The 22,761-nt window shown below is 36.1% G+C and overlaps 1 protein-coding gene across 1 annotated transcript in view; it reads left to right on the top strand.

Moving 5' to 3' along the window:
• The window catches only part of Spx (Spliceosomal protein on the X), a 150,384-nt gene that overhangs the window by 100,334 nt on the left and 27,289 nt on the right, over positions 1 to 22,761 (top strand). Inside the window, exon 7 of the mRNA XM_090407932.1 lies at positions 20,791 to 20,973. Coding sequence (XP_090264058.1) covers positions 20,791 to 20,973 — 183 coding nt within the window. The remainder of the gene's footprint in view (positions 1 to 20,790; positions 20,974 to 22,761) is intronic.

The following is a 22,761-nucleotide window of genomic DNA, read 5'->3' as shown; positions in this document are numbered from 1 at the left end:
GCTTTAAAACTTTCTTACATGTTATTCTTTTCAATATGAAATTCAATTTTATCCTGCTCAAGACTAAATAGTGATCACTTCCAATTTCAAATCCTCTGTACACTCTGGTGTCCTGCACCAGGGAGAAAACATCACTATCAACAATAACATAGTCAATGAGACTTTTCTTATTCCTAGCCTCTTCTCTCCATGTGAATTTGTGCACATTTTTATGTTGGAACATGGTGTTAGTAATAACCAGTCCATGTCCTGAGCAGAAATCCTACAGATATTTGCCATTATTATTAGCTTTGCTCTTTTCTCCAAATTTTCCCAAAATATTTTTGTATGTCTCACAATCATTTCCTACTCTACTATTTAGATCCCCAACAAGGACCAACTTTTCCTTTTTCATTGTGTCAGTTGCTTTTTCTAAAGCCTCAAAAAATTCCTCCACTTCTACCTTAGTAGAACCTTCTGTGGGACCATAGGCACAAATAAGTCTCATTGTCCAGTTCCCCATTCTCATATTTGCCCACATTACTCTACTTGAGACTGACTGCCATTCAAGAAGATTAGCCTCGTATTTTGTGTTGAATACTATGGCTACTCCTTCTTTTCCTTGATTGTTATTGCCTGAATATAACATTTTGTATTTATTGCTCAGAAAGATCTCACCAGTTTTGGTCTTTTTTGTTTCAGTCACCCCTATTATGTCGATCTGGTACTTATCTAATTCCTCAGCTAGCTCCATTTCTTTGCCATTCAGGCTTCTTACATTGATAGTACCGATCTTTAACTCTGGTGATGTTGAGTTGGGGTTTGTTTTCAGATTTGTTCCAGTAGCTGACTTTTCGCTGTTCGCCCTGGTTCCCTGGCGAAAACAACGGGGGCCTTGTTTAACCGGGTGATGCCCCAGCCGGCATGAAATTTTGTCATGTTGTACCATCATTTTTTATTTTGGTTTAACCAATAAGAATACAATTTGGTCGGCTAAATCCCAAATTGCCAGCCCATCCTCGTTCGTTCAGTATCAAAGTAGATACCAAACAGGGTGCACCACGAGAAGGTGAGGATTGGACATTAGGTCAGAAGCCCTGGTCGGTTCTCCGCATTCCTTTAAAGGCTATGTGGAGGTCTCCTCTCAGTTATACAGCTTTGACCCTTAAGCACCCCATTTGTTAAATCATAAATGTGATAAGTAAAAATATATATCTGAATCTGCAAATCAAGAGATCTCCACATAGCCTTTAAAGGAATGCGGAGAACTAACTAGGGCTTCTGACCTAATGTTCAATTCTTACCTTCTCACGGTGCACACATTGATACTGAATGAACAAGGATGGACTGGCAGTTTGGGGATTTAGCCGACCAAATTCTATTCTTATTGGCTTAAAAAACAATGTATAATGATGTCACATGACAGAATTTTGTGCCAGCTGGCATGTCACCTGTTTAAACAAGGGCCCCTGTTGTTTTTGCCAGGGAACCAGGGCAAACAACGAAAAGTCAGCTGCTGGAACAAATCCTGAAACACATCCCAACTAAGCATCACAAGAGTTCATGATCAGTACTATCAACATAAGAAGCCTGAATGGCAAAGAAATGGAGCTGGCTGGGGAATTGGATAAGTACCAGATCGACATAATAGGGATGACTGAAATAAAAAAGGCAAAAAACTGGTGAGATCTTTCTAAGCAATAAATACAAAATGTTATATTCAGGCAATAAAACTCAGGGAAAAGGAGTAGCTATAGTATTCAACACTAAATATGATGCTAATCGTTTTGAATGGCAGGCAATAACAAATACAAGGGTGATCTGAAAGGTTCTCAGCCTCGACCATATATGGCAACACTATCGGCAAGATTTTTTTTTCAAAGTTGGTACCATAAGCATCCATGTGAAATAGCAAGGCATTCTACCAAGTAGTTTGTTTTATACAGCTGTCTGAAGCAAAAGTGTTGTCTGTATCCCTTGAAATGAATAAAATTGAGTATTGTGCAGTTATAAAATTATTTGTAAAAGAAGGTTTAATGCCAAAAGAAATTCATTCGAAGTACATAAAAGTTTATGGGCACTCTTCTCCTTCATTTTTGACAATTAAGAAATGGGCTGCCGAGTTTAAACGTGGCCGTACCAGCCTTGAAGATGATCCACATGAAGGATATCCAAAAAGTGTAACAACACCAGATATCATTGATCAAGTGCACGATATGTTATTGGATGACTGGAAAGTCAAAGTGTGTGAAATTGCTGAGACTGTAGGCATTTCAAAAGAATATGTAGGATATATTTTGCATGAAGAATTGCAAATGAAAAGGTTTTGCACAAGATGGGTGCCACGCTTGCTCACAGCAGATCAAACATGCACTTGATGAAAATCTCTGAATAGTGCTTGAAGTGTTTAACAAGAATAAAACTGATTTTGTGCATCGATTTATTACTATGGATGAGACTTGGATTCACCATTGCACACCAGAATCCAAACAGCAGTCAAAACAGTGGACAGTAGCCAGTTGTTCAGTGCCAAAGAAGACAAAGTTCCATCAGCAGGAAAGGTCATGGCATTGGTGTTTTGGGATGCTAAAGGGCATTTTGTTTATTAATTATCTTGAAAAAAGTAAAACAATAATCGGGGAATATTATTCCGAGCTTTTAACCAGACTAGACGAAAAAATTCCTGAGAAACTGTTTGCAGAAGAAAAAAAAATCATCTTTCATCAGGACAATGCACTAGCAGAGTAGGAAATAATTGTCAGGTACAAATATATATTGGGAAAATTTGGAGAAAAGAGCAAAGCTAATAATAATGGCAAATACCTGTTGGATTTCTGCTCGGGATATGGGCTAGTTATTACTAACACAATGTTCCAACATACAAATGCACACAAATTCACATAGAGATAAGAGGCAAGGAATAAGAAAAGTCTCATTGACTATGTTATTGTTGATAGTGATGTTTTCTCCCTGGTGCCCTGCAGAGGATTTGAAATTGGAAGTGATCACCATTTTGTCTTGAGCAGAATAAAATTGAATTTGTAGACTAAAATACACAAACATTATTCAAAAAAAATAAATAAATAAAAAGATTTGAGAAGAGGAACTAAACCTTGGAATTTCACTGGCAAGCCCTGAAGAAAACATTACTTGATTCAGCCAGAGAGGTGTTTGGTGAGGTTGTCTGCAAGAATAGAAAAATCAGAACTCCATGGTGGAAGTTGAGGCAGTGAAGGAAAAGAAGAAAGCATATCAAAATTTCATCCCAAATAAGTCATCTTGTGCTCTTAGAGAATACAGAGACAAAAGTATGACAGCTAAATACTGTGTAAAACTAGCTAAACAAAAGTCATGAGTAGACTTTGGTAAGAATATAGAAAATAAATATCAGGAAAGTGGCAAGATATTCTGGAGGTTGTTGAAGAAGCTCAGAAATGGAGGAAAGAGTGCTTTAAAAGAAATTAGAGATGATAAAAGTGACATGGAAACTGGAGAAAAAGATATCCTTGATGTATAGAGTTATTACTTCGAGAAATTGCTAAATGAAACAAACAATGACAGCTGAGTGGTAAAAAACACTCAACATGCATGTAATCAAGAATAATACATATCTATACTTGAAGAAGAAAAAGCCATTAAAAGCCTGAAATATGGAGAGGCAGCAGGAGTAGATGATATTCAACCAGAAATGCTCAAATATGGAGGTATAAATGTCTCATTGGTTGTACTGCATAGTTCATAAAGCTTGGACAGAGGGACAAATCAGATGATTGGAGTAGAACTCTCAGTATCCATATATAAAAAGGGAAATAAAACTGAATGTGAAAATTACAGAGTATTTCCCTACTGAGTGTTCCTAGTAAGATCTATGGAGGTATACTTCAGACACGGTTGAGAGTAATTGTGGAAGGGAAGCTTAGTGAAGAACAAGCTAGATTCAGGCCAAATAGAGGCCTATCAGGATCATATATTCACTTTACGACAAATACTCAAGAAATCATGGGAATATAACAAAGATCTATACTTGAATTTTGTAGATCTAGAAAAGGTATACAAGATACTTAGAGAAAAGCTTTTCATAACACTACAGTTATCTGGTGTCAATGGGGCATTATATCATGCAATACTTAGTCTTTATTTGAGTTGTAAATCAGCAGTTGAGAAGATGATTTGGTGTTAAATCTGATGTCAAACAAGGATGTACATTATCCTCTCTGTTATTCATTATCTATATGGATCACATTATGAAGTTATGATGGAAAGTGGTATTAAACCTGATATCAAAACTGAGTCTCAGCTCTTTACTTTGTGCAGATGATGTTATGCTTTTAAACAAATTTGATACAATTCAGCAAGATTCCCTGACTAAATCGAATAGTTGTTGCAATAAATTTGGTATTAAGGTCAGCAATAACAAGACAGAGACAATGAAAATAGCCAGAAGCACTGAAAATATCAACTGCATTGTGAATGGAGAACCTATAGAACAAGCAAAACATTTCAGCTACCTAGGCACAATTTTTAGTGAAGATAGTAAATTAAATATGGAAATAGACAATAGAATCAGGAAAGCTGGTATGGAGAAAATCAACTGAATAAATTTATATGAAATAAGAGAGAAATTAGTCAAAACACTAAATTAGCTGTATACAAGACGGTGTTCAAACTAATTTTAACTTGTGAATCTGAGAGCTGTGTTAGAAATAAAACACTTAACCAGAGACTAGAGATCAGAGATATGAGAATCCTGAGAAGGATTAGAAGCATGAAAAGATAGCCACAGTGGCAATATCATATTAAAAAGGAGGATATTAGATAAGAACTTGGCATTGATAGCATTCAAAAATGTGTTAGCAGAGCTAATCTCAGTTGGTATGGTCACTTAAATAGAATTGGGGATGAAAGTTTAGCAAAACAAGTATTCTCTGTCAGGTTGGCAGGAAAAAGACCCAGATGAAGACCAGAGTGTAGGTGAATTGATACAGTAAAAAGTGCCTTAAAAAATAGAAATATAAGATCTGATAATGTTAGTCTTGACAGGTAACAGATTCATTTGGAGGGCAATTGTAAATAGGAAGTCTGTATTGATGTCAGTTTTTCATGTAGTACTATCATATTATCCTGTACACCCATTGGGGGTATATGTCAGGAATTTGACGATGATAATGTTAAGCAATAAGCATATTTACAGAATTGTTGGGTTTTTGCATTAAATAGCTTCAACCTAAACAAAGTGGATATTAGATAAGCATTATTTCAAATGCCGAATGTAGAAACTATTTCAGTTTTGTGAGTTGATCAGAGAGCTTGTGGGAAATCATTCTTTAGCATTTATGAGTTCCATTAGTGTGGGCTACTTAAAAGACATAGGCACCATCCAAGCATTTATATATTTGCCTTTTATTAGTCCAATTTTGATAAGGTTTCACTGGCATGACAGCTGTTTCGAACTGGTTAATTCTCTTCAGAGACTAGCCAGAAACCTTAAGAGAGCAAAAACTCTCGTTACTACTGAGGAACTGGAAATGGCAGAGAACTGTATTTTTCATACGTGAACTCTCGGTCAGTGCATAAAAGTAATTATTAAAATAAAGAGCCGAAAGGCTTCATTTTGCCAATGCAAAATTACATAAGCAAAGTGGATGTATAAACGCAGTGCCTATGTCTTTTAAGTAATCCCCAATAAGGCAATTTGTGAATGCCAAGGAATGTGTTCCTGCAAGCTCTCTGGTCAACTGACAAAACTTTCATATTTTCTACATTCGGCTTTGAAATAATGCTGGATCGAATATCTACTTTGCTTATGTCAGGGGTTCTCAACCTTTTCCAGTGGCATACCACTATATTTAATTCAAGATATTAGATGTACCAGTAAGGCAGTGGCTCACGTACCACCAATGGTACGTGAGCCACTGCCTACCATAGGTTGAGAATCCCTGGCTTATGTAATTGTGCACCGCTGAAATGATGCTTTTTGGCTCTTTATTTTAGTAATAGCTTCAACCTATCTTTCCTAAATATCTTCAGTGTTACTTAATAACTTGCTTACTTTTGTAATGTAAGGACCAGCTTAATTGGCGCTTTCGTTAGAAGAATTAGCTAAAGCTGTTCACTTGAGAGAAAAGAGTATTTTCATATGCTCCTTTTTTTATTTAATTTTTTAAATTAATTTTTTATGTTGAGCCCATACACAGAGAGGTTGGTTAATCAACTTATAGTATGTTAGTACTGTGTGTGTGTGTGTGTAGTGGATTGGGAAAGGAAAACTTGTTCTGTGAGTTTTGAATTGTATTGAGTCAAGCATTTCAAGGGATATCTCAAGGGGACTCCACCCCAAATGTGAGAATAGTATTCAATATCTGTGCAGATTTGTATAAGGTTAACAGCCATTTAGAAGTGAAAGAGAAATCCTAGTTTTTTAGAAGCTGAGGAGGCAATGGTTGTGATGCACTTTATGCATCTAAATCACCCTAAGATATAATGTAATGTATTCCTCAAAAAATTTCTTGAGATCTAGGCTCTAGATCCAAAAAGCGTCATATGCTAAGATTATAGCAAAGATGCCAGAATGTCTTCATCAAGTTTAAAAAAAAGAATGCAATTCTCTTGCAGAAAGGTTTGCATCAGACAGACTATACCTGTCAGCTTATCAGCAACGTTGAACATGATACATTATTAAGGTAGGATTAATGATAAATGCAACTATGGAAGAACATAACATTGACTTGAGCAGCAGGGATAGCACCTTTGACCAGACTTAGACTACATGACATGGGAAACATATGTTGGGCTCTGTACCATGCTTGACTAGATAAAATTTATCTGATGTAGCTTCATCTATTGTACCACAAGCCACATCATTTTAATCAATAATATTTCAGACAGTCTTGAAAGTTAAAGTTCTGATAATTGGTATTTTTTTGCTCAATTTTCTTATTTGCACATTTTTTTTAATTTTTTTTTTTTTTTTTTCTCCTCAAAAAGAACAAAAGCTAGTGGATGAAAACTGGCAAAAACACACAAACAGGATACTATGATCGCACTAATGATTAAGTTTATGGTATTATGAGATCCTATCAAACTAATAGTTGAAATGTGCCTCTTTGAGGGATGCAGCTGATGTTTAAATGCTTCTGCTTGTTTTTGTTTTTTATTGCTGATTTTCATACCAAATTTGTTATACCACTTAATCATTTTAGTTAAAGAAACCCATAGACATATTTCTTGTGTCTTTCTCTCCATGCAAATCTGCCCATCTTTATGTTCGCATTGTATTATTAATGACTAGTACATATCCAGAACAGAAATCTAGGAGATAATTACCATTATTGTGCTTTTCAAAAACATTTCTGTATGTCTGGTATTGATTTCCTACTCTGTTTAGCTAGCCATCAAGGATGTTTTCTTTTTCTTTCTCAGTTGCCTTCTAAAGTGACTTGAAAAACTCCTGTAATTCTGTTCCATGAAATTATAAATACAAATAAATCTCAGTGTCCCCTTTTGAAATTATCCACATTACTTAAAAATCAACTTTATCTGTATTTAGTTTGATGCTATAAGTGCCCCCTTGGTTCCTCTGGACACCGAATCATCATCATCACTACCATTATCATCAAATTCCTGATATATACCCTCAAGGGGTGTATAGGATATGATAGTACTACATGAAAAATTACATCATTACTAACTTCCTGTCTACAATTTTCTTCCAAATTAGTCTGTTACCTGTCAAGACTCCAACACTATCAGATCCTCTAAGGCACTTTTCACTGTATCAATCCACCTATATCTTGGTCTTCCTCTGGGTGTTTTTCCTGTCAACCAGGCAGACAACACTTATTTTACTAATCTTTCCTCTCCCATTCTGTTTAAGTGATTAGTTCTGAGATTAGCACTGCTAACACATTCCTGGATGCTGACAATGTCAAGTTCTTTCCTAATATCCTCATTTTTAATATGATATTGCCATTGATGCCATCTGTTCATGCCCCTAGTCTTTCTCAGGACTCTCATATTTGCAGTCTCTAGTCTTTGGTCAAGTGTTTTATTCTGACCCAGCTCCATAAGTTAAAATTGGTTTGAACACATCTTATATACAGCTAATTTAGTGTTTTGACTAATTTCTCTCTTATTTCATATAAATTTATACAGTTGATTTTCTCCATACCAGCTTTCCTGATTCTATTGTCTATTTTCATATTTAATTTACTATCTTCACTAAAAATTGTGCCTAGGTATCTGAAATGTTTTACTTATTCTGTAGGTTCTCCATTCACAGTGCAGTTGATATTTTCTATGTTTCTGCCTATTTTCATTGTCTTTGTCTTTTTAATGCTGACCTTCATACCATATCTATTACAACAGTTATTCACTTTAGTCAGGGAATCTTACAGACTTGTAGTGGGTTTATTTAGAAGTATAATATCATCTGCATAAAGTAAAGAGCTGAGATTAACATCTCAGTTTTGATATCAGGTTTAATACCACTTGCCTTCATAACTTCATAATGTGATCCATATAGATAATGAATAACAGAGGGGATAATGTACATCCTTGTCTGACACCAGATTTAACACCAAACCATCTTCCTGTATTTCCTTCAATTCTAACTGCTGACTTACAACTCAAATAGACTAAGTATTGCTTGATATAATGCCCCATTGATACCATATAACTCTAGCATTTTGAATAGCTTCTCTCTTGTCACCTTGTCATATGCCTTATCCAGATCTACAAAACTTAAATACAGATCTTTGTTATATTCCCATGATTTCTCGACTATTTGTCGTAAAGTGAAGATCTGATCCTGACAGCCTCTATTTGGCCTGAATCCAGCTTGTTCTTCACCAAACTTCTCTTCCACAATCCTTTTCAACCGTTTCTCAAGTATACTTGCATAAATATTACCAGGAACACTCAGTAGAGAAATGCCTCTGGAATTCTCGCATTCAGTTTGATTTTATTTCCCTTTTTGTATATGAGTACTATGAGAGCTCTACTCCAATCATCTGAAATTTGTCCCTCTGTCCAGGCCTCTGAACTATACAGTGCAGCTACTGTAAGACTCTTATACCACCATACTTGAGCATTTCTGGTCGAATATCATCTACTCATGCTGCCTTTCCATATTTCAGACTTTTGATCGCTTTTTCTACTTCAAGTATAGATATGTATTCCTGACTGCATGCGTGGTCAGTGTTTTTACCATTGTCCTGTCATCACTGCTTGCTTCATTTAGCAGTTTTTCGAAGTAATTTCTCCATACTTCAAGGATATCTTTTTCTCCTGTTTTCATGTCACCTTTATCATTTCTAATTCCTTTTACAGCATTCTTTCCTCCATTTCTGAGATTCTTCAACAACCTCCAGAATATCTTGCCACCTTCTTGATAATTATTTTCTATTTTGTAATAGATTTCACGGTTTGATATGAACACAGAAGGATAAGAAAATAACTACTTATTAACTTAAAAGAAATTGTCAAAAAACTCAAACCTTCACGTTAAAACACCCAGAATATATGGTGCTCCTAAAATACACAAACGAGATACACCTTTGCGTCCTATTGTAGATAGTATAAACAGTCCTACATATAAATTAGCTAAACATTTAGCCAAATTACTAACCACTTACACAAACAATTCTTCCTCTTTTGTTAAATATTCTACCCACCTAAAAAGTATTTTAGAAAACCGCACCTTAAATAGTTCAGCCCTAATGGTGAGTTTTGATATCACTTCATTATTCACTAATGTACCACTGAAACACTTAACTTACTAAATTCACAATTTCCCCAGATATATTTCAGCTATTTAAATTCACAGTACAGGCAGGTTATTTTACTTGGAAAGGAAAAATATACAAACAATTAGATGGGACAGCTATGGGTTCGCCCCTTTCTCCCCCCTTAGCCAATTTCTACATAGAACATCTGGAAAAATTAGCTATCAACACAGCTACTCTCAAACCTAGTCTCTGGCTACGCTATGTTGATGATGTGTTTGCTATTTGGCCACATGGCCTATACACATTGAATACATTTTTAGTGCATCTAAATAGCCAGCACCCTAAAATCCACTTTACAATGGAACTAGAAACCAATGACTGCCTACCCTTCCTGGACACACTGATCACACGTCTTCCAGAAGGTTCCTTATCATTTTCGGTTTATAGAAACCCACACATACAGGGAGATACTTACACAAACAATCACACCATCACCCTTCTCAACAATATGGTATCTTAAAAACACTAACCCATAGAGCTAGAGCAATCTGTTCCAATGACATTGCTCTCACTGCTGAACTTTCTCACCTACAACACACCTTCTTAACCAACAGTTATAATCCCCATAAAATAGAAAACATACTAAATGCTACCCAGAAATCCCCTCTATCTACCACAGAAGACTTCAACAAAACTATCACCATCCCATACATTAAAGACACATCTGAAAAGATATCTAGGGTGCTTAACAAACACCAACTACGCACAGTATTTAAACCTTATGTTAAATTAGCAACTCTCATCCGTTCACCTAAGGACAAATGCACTCCTTTATCACATCCAGGAGTCTATGAAGTGCCCTGTTCTTGCCATCAAGCCTACTACGGACAGACAGGAAGAACTGTGGACATCCGCCTCAGTGAACACAAAAAATATATCTGACACTTTCGCTATGGCAAGTCGGGTCTGGCAGACCATGCTTTGGATACCCCTGCACACAGGATCAATTGGAAAGAAACAAAAGTAATGCACAGAAGCTTCTACAAGTCAGAGAGGTTGTTCCTGGAATCAACAGAAACCTTAAAACATACTCCAAACCTTAACAGTATGGCTGTATAAATCTACCAAAGATTTGGGAGACAGTCATTTTAAGACCAAATTAATATTTATTACTTTTATTTTATTTCATTTTTTTCAAACTTTCTAAGATTAGCATTTGGACTACTATTTCAAAACTTTTTTTTTTTTTTTTTTTTTTTTTTTTTTTTTTTTTTTTTTAAACCTAGATGGAGTCATATAAGGACTTCAGTCTTGTGTTGCATGCTGCAATTAGTTTTACTACCTACCCCCACTTTTAGACCGGATTGTAGTTGTTTTGCATTTGTAACAAACTTTGTGTTGTGTGCTCTGAAGATGCTGGATATAATACTAGCAAAATATTAGCTTTTAAGTTAATAAATAGTTATTTTCTTATCCATCTGTGTTCATATCAAACCGTGAAATCTATTACAAAAATGTCTGACAAACACATAAGCCTATCCACGCGTATTTATTTTCTATGTTCTTACCGAAGTCTTCCCATGACTGTTGTTTTGCTCGTTTTACACAGTGTTCAGCTTTCTTAAATTTGTCTCTGTATTCTCTAAGAGCACAAGCTGACTTATTTGCCAGGAACTTTTGATATGCTTTCTTCTTTTCTTTCACTGCCTCTGTAACTTCCTGTGTCCACCATGGAGTTCTGATTTTTCTATCCTTGCAGACAACCTCAGCACATTCCTCTCTGACTGAATCAATCAGTGTTTTCTTCAGCGCCTGCTACGGAATCTCCTAGGTTTCGTTCCTGTTCTCAAGCTCTTTAATTTTTTCTTCAATCATGTTTGTGTATTTTAGTCTACAGTTAACATGTGAGAGCTGCTCAACTTTTATTCACTTTAAAACTTTCTTACATGTTCTTCTTTTCAATATGAAATTCGATTTTATCCTCCTCAAGACTAAATGGTGATCACTTCCAATTTCAAATCCTCTTTGCACTCTGGTGTCCTGCACCAGGGAGAAAACTTCACTATCAGCAATAACATAGTCAATGAGACTTTTCTTATTCCTTGCCTCTTCTCTCCATGTGAATTTGTGTACATTTTTATATTGTAATATTGTGTTAGTAATAACCGGTGTCCATGTCCTGAGCAGAAATCCAACAGGTATTTGGCATTATTATTAGCTTTGCTCTTTTCTCCAAATTTTCCCAATATATTTTTGTATGCCTGACAATCATTCCCTACTCTTATTTAAATTAAGGGGATATTAAATCCCACATTATTTCAAAGCCGAATAAGAAACTCAAAGATCGGAATCAAAGAATTTCATGCCGAATATAGTAAACTATAAAAATTTCAGTGGATTGTAGCGTAAGCTAAAGCACATAGTTCAACACTAGGGTAACTCGTTGCAAAGTGGGTAAAGTTCTGATTGCTAGTCTTAGTATTACCCATAATGTAAAACACATCTCCTAGGAGATGTATGATGTTATACATTATGGTGGAAGGTCACTACCCAGACTGGTTTCAACCCTTATTGAGGTCTCATCACTGAGTAGGTAGACCAGGTAATACTGAGGTTGTAGCGAAAAGAACTTATATACTTTGCTATACGAGTTGTCAAAAAAAGTGCTCCCATGAATTACTGAAATAAAAGAGCCAATAAGCTTCACTTCGGCAATGTAACATTATTTAAATTAAGGGGATATTACATCCCACATTAGTTCAAAGCCGAATAAGAAACTCAAAGATCGGAATCAAAGAGTTTCATGCCGAATATAGTAAACTATATTCAGAAACTCTTTGGTTCCGATCTTTGAGTTTCTTATACGGCTTTGAAATAATGTGGGATTTAATATCCCCTTAATTTAAATAATGTTACATCGCCGAAGTGAAGCCTATTGGCTCTTTTATTTAAGTAATTTCCTACTCTGCTATTTAGATCCTCAACAAGAACCAACTTTTTCTTTTCTATTGTATCAGTTGCATTCTCTGAAATCTCAAAAAATTCGTCCACTTCTACCTTAGTAGAACCTTCTGTGGGACCATAGGCACAAATAAGTCTCATTGTTCGGTTCCCCATTCTGATATTTGTCCACATCACTCTACTTGAGACTGCCTGCTATTCAAGGATTAGCCTTGTATTTATTGTTGAATACTATGGCTACTCCTTCTTTTCCTTGATTGTCATTGCCTGAATATAACATTTTGAATTTATTGCTCAGAAAGATCTCACCAGTTTTTGCCTTTTTTGTTTCAATTACCCCTATTATGTTGATCTGGTACTTATTCAATTCCTCAGCTATCTCCATTTCTGTGCCATTCAGGCTTCTTATGTTGATGGTACCGATCTTGAACTCTGGTGATGTTGATTTGGGGTGGGTTTTAGGATTTGTTCCACTAGCTGACTTTTCACTGTTTGCGCTGGTCCCCTGGCAAAAACAATAGGGGTCTTGTTTAACCAGGCGACGCCCCAGCCTGCATGAAATTCTGTCATTTTGTATCATCATTTTTTATTTAGGTTTAAGCCAATAAGAAGGCAATTTGGTTGGCTAAATCCCAAATTGCCAGCACATCCTTGTTTGTTCAGTATCCAGATAGATACCTAACAGGGTGCACCTAATGTCCAATCCTCATCAGAAGATGAGGATTAGACATTAGGAATGCAGAAAACCGATTAGGTCAGAAGCCCTAATCGGTTTTCTGCATTCCTTTAAAGGCTATGTGGAGGTCTCCTCTCAGTTATATAGCTTTGACCCTTAAGCATACCCTGGACACTGAATATGACATCTTATTTAGCAGAATCTCACTTATTTTAGCCTACACCAATTATGTTGTAGTGTACTTCTCTAATTCTTCTTCCAGTTCCATTTTTTTTTAATGTTGATAATTTTTATTGCTGATTGTTCCTATCTTCAATTCTGCTGATGTTGAATTTGAGTTTGTTACTGAATTTCTTCCCTGACAACAAGAAGAGGAATTGCTTAACCAGATGGCACCTCAATTATCATAACATTTTATCATGTTTTACTATCAGTTTTTTGTTTAAGCCATTACAGAATACAATTTGGTTAGCTATATCAAATTGCTAGTTCCTCCTTGTTTGTTCAGTTTTCCTTGTTATTAGGTATGTGTGAAGTCCTTAGTTATCTGGATGTGATGATTGTTAATTTTGAATTTTGCTGCTAAATGATAATATATAATAGTAAAAAAAAGTTACTTTAAAGATGTTAGCTGTTTCTTTTAAAAAAACAAGTATTGCACCTTGCCCTCATTCTCATCAAAATTAGACCCTGATTTTCAAGGGAGAAAAGTGAGAGAAAATCCACCTGGGAGAATTCTGCATATGCTAGTGTTGTGTGTGTGTGTGTGTCATGAATAAACAACTTGGACAGTTAGATAACTAAAAAAAGTTGTATAATATAGAAAACAAGAAAAACAATGCAAATATATATTAAGGTGCTCCTTGTTTTCAAAATTTAGTTTTTTCTATGAGGTACCCTTTTATTTTGTTTTGTATGATGAGTAAAAAATTCAGTAAAAATTTAAACTAATTTTTGCATAATGAAATAGCATAATAAGTGAACTACAGTGTGCATATTTGCAACCTGAACATGTTTTTTCATGTCTACTCTTGAATTTTCAAACTGCTTTTCTCTATGCATATTTGTGTAATCATAACACAAGGTTGATGGATATAAAGATTTGTACAATGCTGAGGGACTGCACCTAAATGGATTCAGAGTTACATGTCTAGAGAGAGCTTTGTTCACTGAGAGTGTGGAAATGCATAGTCAGGAAAACTAAAAAATTATGGTAGACAAGTGTGAGTGAGTGAGGGCGGGCGGGCGGAATCTGGTCTCAAGCAAAAATATTGAATAGATTAGTCAATTCAGGAAATAAGGATGGTTGGGAACTACAGGAATGCTGCAGTTTCTATATACTAATGTCAGAAGTATCAGGAACAAGAGGGAGGAGTTTTTGGCATTGGTAAGTGCAACTTTGTTAAACATTATAGGCATTAGCGAGACTTGGCTAATGTCAGATGATGTAGTTCTAGGGATAGAATCTAATGGATTTAGTATTTTCAGGGTGGATATAGTAGACAGGTTAGGGGATGGAGTACTGCTGATGATAGTAGATAAATTGCAACCAAAAAAGATTAGGAGTCAGTCAGGTAGTTATTTTGAGTTAAACTGGTGAGAGATTGACTGACCAATAGGACAGAATATAAAATTTATTGCTGCCATAGGCCAGGAGGTGCTAAGGATGATGTAGAAGACATGCATCAGTAGATTAGTATAATGAGTTCAAGTCAAGTAATTATTATGGGGAGGGGGACTTCAACTTCGGAGACATAGATAGGAAGGAAATGGAATTTTTACACCTACTGAGAGATAATTACTTGAAGCAGAATGTGATGGAGGGTACTCGGGGTACAAGAGTGTCGGATCTTGTTATAGGATCAGAAGACCTGTCCATAACAAAAGTGGCTACATTGCCTTTGATTGGAGAAAATGAACATGTAGTCTTGACTTGGGAGATTGCAAAACATGTGAAAATGCCAATTGAGAAGGAGTATATGTGGAACTACAAGGCAGGTGATTATGATGCACTTAGGAGGCAGCTTGAACCAGTACCGTGGCATAGAGATCTGCAAGGGAAGGATGTTCACAATACATGGAGGATCTGGAGGAAGCAATATCACACTGTGTGCCCAAGGTCAGGATGATAAATCAGGTAGGAGTTAGCTGAATAAGAAGTATCATTAAGCATGACTTACAAAGAAAATGTTCTGGAGAGTATATAACAGAAGTGTATATTCAAGGTGTGCAGTGCACACTCATCGAACAGCAATATTACTGATATTATAGTTTTGCATTTATTCCTATTAAAGATGCTCCTAATTGTTTCCTGGCTTTGCATGATTCCTAAAATTAAACACAATACTAATGTTTCATGAAGAGCACACTTTTCGATGAGTAAACATTGCATCACATTCATATTAATAGCCCTTGTGTGTGCAGTCACAAATGCAGACACCTTTGAACAGAGGTGTCTGCATTTATGACTGCATATAGCGCAATGGATCAAATTCTTGCCATTCCATTGGTTTTATTAAAACCACCTAGAAGGTGAGGCAGGGTGTGCACTGAGACAATAGCACCCAGAAATCAGTGGCTCTGATTCGTTATTGTAAAGGCCAAAGTTAGCGGAGATTGCGAACAATATCTGCTTTGTCTTCAGTTAAGATATTCAATAAGTAGTTTAACTGGCGCAGTTGTAAATCAAATAAACTTGTTGAACTACAGAGTGTGAATAATAAGTAAATCCAAATTATATAAATAACATAACATTCCTACTAAAAACTTGTGCAAAAGATCATTGCCTTGTTTTTTCATTACAAAAAGTGAAGCAGCCCATTCCACAGCCCAGGATGTTTTGGTGATTTGGGAAAAGCAAGAATACCTACAAAGTTGAAAAAGTATGCTATGGACAAAGTTGACAGCATATTTAGAGAATAGGAAAATCTTTCAAAGAGCAAGATCAAAGCGAAGAATTCGGAGATGAAAAAGGAGCAGGAAGGAATCTTGAACAATCTGCATATTCATTGTTAGACTCTATGATAAAGCCTGGTTCTAGGCTCTCTGCTGTGTCTGCCCCCCCCCCCCCCCCCAGGAATAACCTATATTTGCTGAAGGGCATTTAATGGGAAAGTAGATGAAGCAATTGTAAATGCTGCACTTAAAAAATTCCTAGGGAACCTCTGATACCTTTCAGAGGAATTGATCACATTTACTATTTTCATTGACAGAGTTTCTTTTGTGATAAAGTGAAAAATTATTTTTTAGCTTTAAAGAAGTTTGGAGAAGACAAAACGAGCTACACTTGCTTCACTATACCCAGCCATACTTGTTTCTATACAACTGGAAGACTTCATGATATCAAACACTCTGCAGTTCTTCTCTGTCACCATGCTTCCGAACTGATTTCCTGAACAGGGATGTTCACGCACAGATACAATGACTTGTCTTCATTCCAGTCAGCAGCAAACATTTGCAACCAGTGCATGAGAGTTGTCAACATGCAGAAAGAGGCATGACCGTTATGGACAAATACAACAGACTGCACACCAACAATGACCAGAAACATTTTCTTTTGTTGGTTTGTAAGTGAATATAGGAAAAAGTACCCTGACTGCAAAAAAGCAACTCAGCTAAAATAGCAGCAACAAAACCAGGATATTTAAGCATTTATAAACTTGGTATTAATCTGGTTTGGTAATGAAGTTTAATTTTGTCATTTCTTCTATAACTGAAGTTGATGTTCATTTGAAAAAATTAAATGTTAAAAATTACTAATTTTATTGGTAGTGATATTAAAAACTGAATGACCCCTAAATATACTCTAAATCATTTCCCCTTATTATTGTGAAACATTGAGCAGGTGGCTCATACAAAATTCAAAACATTTTAAAATTTGCTATTTTTAAGAAGCACTCTAACATTGTATATAATCCACTGTTTTATTACAAAGCATAGCATAACAAACAAAATTGTTGTGAATGAAAAAAGTTTTCATAGGTGAGATGAAAGTTTTGGTTTGAAGAAGTGAATCACTGGGTTTGCATTTCCTGCTTCATTTCTCTTAACTAACACAATGTAGCAGCTACATTGTGTTAGTATTTCAGAAATGTTGTGTCTGTGCTGGTTGTCACTCTGCTACTTCATGTAAACAGGTGACTATAACTAAGCCTTAACAAGACTACCAGGTACTCGTAGAAGGTGTGCATTACACTAGTGGCCAAAATTGTGGAAACCTTCTGGAAAAAGTGTATTTCTGAGGTTTGATGGCTTATAACACCACTTTTTTTCTTGGAGTAATACCATAAAATTATATATCAATGGAAAGATAATTTAATCGAGAATGTAATGCAATAACTTTTATGAAGGTTTTTTTTTAATTAGAACAGCAGTTATAAAGAAGAAAAGTGAAACACAGAAAAAATGAGATATACAAAAATTCTCACAATGTGGGTTAATACTTAGTTGGGTAACCTTTAGCGTTAATTACAGCCTTACAATGCATGGAGTGAACCAAGTTTTTTTAGTTCTGCAGCTTTTATAATGTGAAACCAAGATTGAATTATTGCTTCTATTAATTGGGTTTTATTGGTGGGTTGCTTCTGACTAACAAGTTTCTTTAGTCAGCTCCATAAATTTTCGATTGGGTTAAGGTCTGGGCTATTCCCAGGCCATTCCAGCAGTGGAATATGATTATCCTGAAACCACTTTTTGCACACAGCAGCAACATGACATGGAGCTGAATCCTGTTGAAATATAAATGCTTCATTATCTTGGAAAAGATCATGTGCAGAAGGCTTCAGTTTTAGCTCAAGTATTTCATTTACAGGGTGTTCGGGATAAATTTGACAGTTTCGTAAGGAAAAAGAAAATCTTCTTTGTATCTATTAAATTTAATGAATTGACAAAAAACATTACAGGCAGAGTTAATTACAATACTATCAACAAGATTCACTCAAAATAACCACCATTAGCATCGATCACAGCTTCAATCCTGCTTCGGAACCTCGAACAAGCTGATGCTACAGTCTCCCTGGGAAGGGCCGCAAAAACTGTTTTAATTTTATCCATTAACTGGGCTTTTGTATTACTGGAAGTGCGATTGGTGTCTTTTTCAACTGCGCCCCATACAAAATAATCCATGGGGTTAAGGTCTGGGGAGTTTGGAGGCCAAACATTTGGACTGGTGAAGTCGTAGAAATTTTCAGACAACCATTTTTGACTTTTCCCAGAGGTGTGGCAAGGGGCCGAATCCTGCTGCCATACATACGGCCTACCATTGGCTACCCTTGTTATCCAGGGCTTGACTACAGTGTTTAGCAACTCCACGTAGCCATCTGAAGTCAACCTGAGGCCCTCTTGGAAAAAATGCGGAGGCATCACATTGCCTTCAGAGGATACACATCCGAAAACCATCACAGTTTGGGGAAATTTAGTCTGCATTACACGAGGAATGTCCTTTGTACTGTATGCAAGCCATCTGTTATTCTGCGTGTTGTGTTTTTGATCCTGGCAAAAGTTTTTCTCATCGGAAAAGAACCAGATTGTTTGTGGTTCTGCAGGATGTTTCACTCTGCTTAGAAGTTTCTTCGCGTTTATCAAACGTTTTTCACGGGCCTTTTCTGTAAGCAGCTGACCTTTGCGGCGCTTGTATGAGTAGTAGCGGAGGTCTTCATTGAGTGCAAGCTTCATAGTAGAGGCTGCAACATTCATTTCACGTGACAAAGCCCGAATTCCAATGCCAGGGTTCTTCAACACCTGTTCCTGCAGATTTGCGAGGAATTCTGCTGTACGAACGCAATCAGATCGTCTGCTAGGGATCTTTCTTCTTGCTACATCCTCGTAGTCACCATTGCAAGTCTCTAGTCTGATTGTTTTTACTGTATTCAGGGAGCATTGGGCAGCAGTCGAAATATCCTTATTTTGATGGCCGGCACGAATCATCATGATACAAGTTATTCTCTTCCATGATTCAGGTGGGTTCCAGCTATCCATCCTTTCTGACATCTTGTATATGAATGAAGAAGGGTCCAACCTTTTAAATGAAGAGAAGTGTGTGTTAATACATGTAACTTACGGAAAAATATAATTAATTATAAATATGTCAAATTTATCCCGAACACCCTGTAGGTATTTTGGGGCATTTATATTCCCAATAATCACGCAAATTCTGTCCACACCTTTTGATGTCATACAACCCCAGATCATAACACTAAGTGGGTGTTTCACGGTAGGTGTATTGCAGTCAGGATGCAAATCTTTTCCGATTCTTCTCCTTACGTATATTTTATGCCATCACTTCCAAAGAGGGAGATTTTGGTCTCATCACTCCAAATAACGCTGTCCCATTGTTCTGCTGTCCAGTTAACATGAGTTTTAGCCTAGTTTAATCTTTCCAACCTTTGTTTGAGAGATAAAAATTGCTTTTTTTGTGGAATTCTAGCATTTAGACCAAATTCCTGCAGTCTGTGCCGAACAGTCCTTGCACTCACTTCACATTGTATTGCGCCATTTCACCTTGTATACGTCCAGATGATTTTCTTCTGTTATGTAGGCGCAGTCTCTCAATTCTTCTATCATCACTTGCTGTTGTGCACCTTTTCCTTCCTTTACCAGTCTGGTTTTGTAGTGACCGAGTCTCCTTATACCTCTTCAAAAATTTAGAAATGCCACCTTTGGTTAAGTTTCCACCAATTTTTTCTTCTAATTTCTTCATAACTGTAGCCTTGTTCACTTAATAGTACTATTTTACATCGCTTTCTGGGTGACCGGTCAACTCTTTGCACCATTTCTTTATTTTTATTACATGTTACAAGCTCACTAAATAAAAGAACACAAAAAAAAAAAAAACCAACCAACTTGATAGCAATCACATAACACACTGACAAATGTCCTCCTCTCAACTCCAATACATGACATCAATAGCTGAATCCCACTGTGACCTTATTAGCTCATTGCCAAAACAAGATGACACCTGATTGGCTCTCTAAATGCTCATGCTCATTGGCTACATTCAAATAAAGGAAAGCTACTTCATATCAACCTAAGCAAGTTGTGCTTCTTTTTCTCTGGTTATTTGGCTATAACTTTTCATAGAATACAGATGATTGAACAAACTTTGTTGCATTACATTCTTGATTAAATTATCTTTCCATTGATATATAATTTTATGGTATTACACTAACAAGAAGTGGTGTTATGAGCCATCAAACCTCAAAAATACACTTTTTCCCAAAAGGTTTCCACAATTTTGGCCACTAGTGTAGTGTATTTCTAATTTCAGATGTGTGACTTAAACCCACTTTCATTCTATGCAAGATCCAATGAGAAAATATTGTAAACCATTTTTGGATTCTCTCGTCAATTAAATAGGAGTGTTGGTTATCGCGACTGTACTGTGTGTGTTCACATTTTAAAATAAATGGATTTTGAAAATTTGTCACCAAGGTACTAATTTTTACCCCTCAGGTTCTGCAGTTGCTCTTCCTCCTCCTCCTCCACTGCCAGGTGCAATACCACCACCACCACTACCTCCAACATCATTATCTGCTTCTGTACGCCAGCCATCAAATGTTCCAGTTGGATTCCCATCAGGTGCACCACCACCACCTCCTCCACCTCCTCCTCCACCACCACCACCACCAAGTTCAAGTAAGTATTAATTTCTCTTTTATATTTCTGAAAAGACCTTATAACCTGAAAAGCTAAATTTAAAGCATAGAATGATTTTATGCCATAGAATAAAGTATTTTTTATAATTGATCACCTGCAGTTACAAAGAGACAAGAGAACACTAGTGATGAACATTAGTGAGCTTAAGGGGAGGGAAGGGGAAAAATGATTTGCACGTGTATGAACATGTCAGCTTCCTAATTGGACAGCAACCAAGTGATGAACAAATGCATAAATTTATAATACTCCCTTAGAACTGTAAATTTAAAAAAATATGTATGTGCAGTATAGAGTATTGCTTTAAATCAAAGTTTAATTTAAAAAGTTATGAAGTTTGTGTGGGTAAACAGCTCATGTTACATTTGAAATATTCTTCATCCATAAGATTAATAAAAAAAAAAAAATTCTCATTTAGAGGTTTTGATTTTTTTTTTTTTTTTTAGATAAATTTCTGATTTTAAGGGTATAATCTGTACGTATTTAATTCATTATGAATATTTCAGATAAGTGACATTAAGCTATGAGGGTGATCTGAAACGTTCTCAGCCTTGACCATAGATGAAAACACTATCGGCAAGATTTTTTTTTGTCTAAGTTGATACATCTGTCATAAGCATCCATGTGAAATTGCAAGTCATTTTATCCAGTAGTTTTTTTATACAGCTGTCTGAAGCAAAAGTGTTGTCTGTATCCCTTGAAATGGATAAAATTGAGTATTGTGCAGTTATAAAATTCTTTGTAAAAGAAGGTTTAATACCAAAAGGAATTAATTCGAAGTTCATAAAAGTTTATGGGCACTCTTCTCCTTCATTTTCAACAATTAAGAAATGGGCTACCGAGTTTAAACGTGGCCGTACCAGCCTTGAAGATGATTCACTTGAAGGACGTCCAAAAAGTGTAACAGCACCAGAAATCATTGATCAAGTGCACGATATGGTATGGATGGCTGGCGAGTCAAAGTGCGTGAAATTGCTGAGACTATAGGCATTTCAAATTAACGTGTAGCATATATTTTCCATGAAGAATTGCAAACGAAAAAGCTTTGTGCAAGATGGGTGGTGTGCTTGCTCACAGCAGATCAAAAATGCACTTGCATGAAAATCTGAACAGTGCTGGAAGCATTTTAACAAGAATAAAAGTTATTTTGTGTGTCGATTTATTACTATGGATGAGACTTGGATTCACCATTAATCCAAAGAGCAGTCAAAACACTGGACAGAAGCCAGTTGTTCAGCGCCAAGGAAGACAAAGTCGGTTCCATCAACAGGAAAGGTCATGGCATTGGTAAATTGCTGCTAAATTCATTTTGTTGCAATTATCTTGAAAAGCGTAAAACAATAACCCTGGAATATTATTCTGATCTTTTAACCAGACTAGACAAAAAAAATTCTTGAGACAAGACCCGGTTTGCAGATGAAAAAAGTCATTTTTCATCAGGACAATGCAACTGCTCATAAAGGTGTTGTGACAATGTGAAAATTAAGGAATCTGCACTATGAATTGTTTTAACATCCACCCTTTTCTCCCAGATTTGGCTCCCTCTGACTTCTATCTCTTCCCAAAACTAAAACACTTCCTTGCTGTTCACTGTTTTTCTTTGAATCAAGAGTGATAGCAGCTGTAGAGGGGTATTTTGTAGATCGTACTGAGAACCACTACAGGGACAGGATAATGGCACTGGAATAAATATATTAGTCTTAAGGGAGATTATGTTGAAAAATAAAAATAATTTTGAAATTATAAATTCGTTTTTTCATTTTAGCCCGA

This window comes from Typopeltis vanoorti, chromosome 18 (genome assembly GCF_054136105.1).
Source record: "Typopeltis vanoorti isolate ZY-2024b chromosome 18, IOZ_Tvanoo_1.0, whole genome shotgun sequence".
Taxonomy (NCBI): Eukaryota; Metazoa; Arthropoda; class Arachnida; order Uropygi; family Thelyphonidae; genus Typopeltis; species Typopeltis vanoorti.
This window is presented reverse-complemented; position numbering and strand designations above follow the sequence as displayed.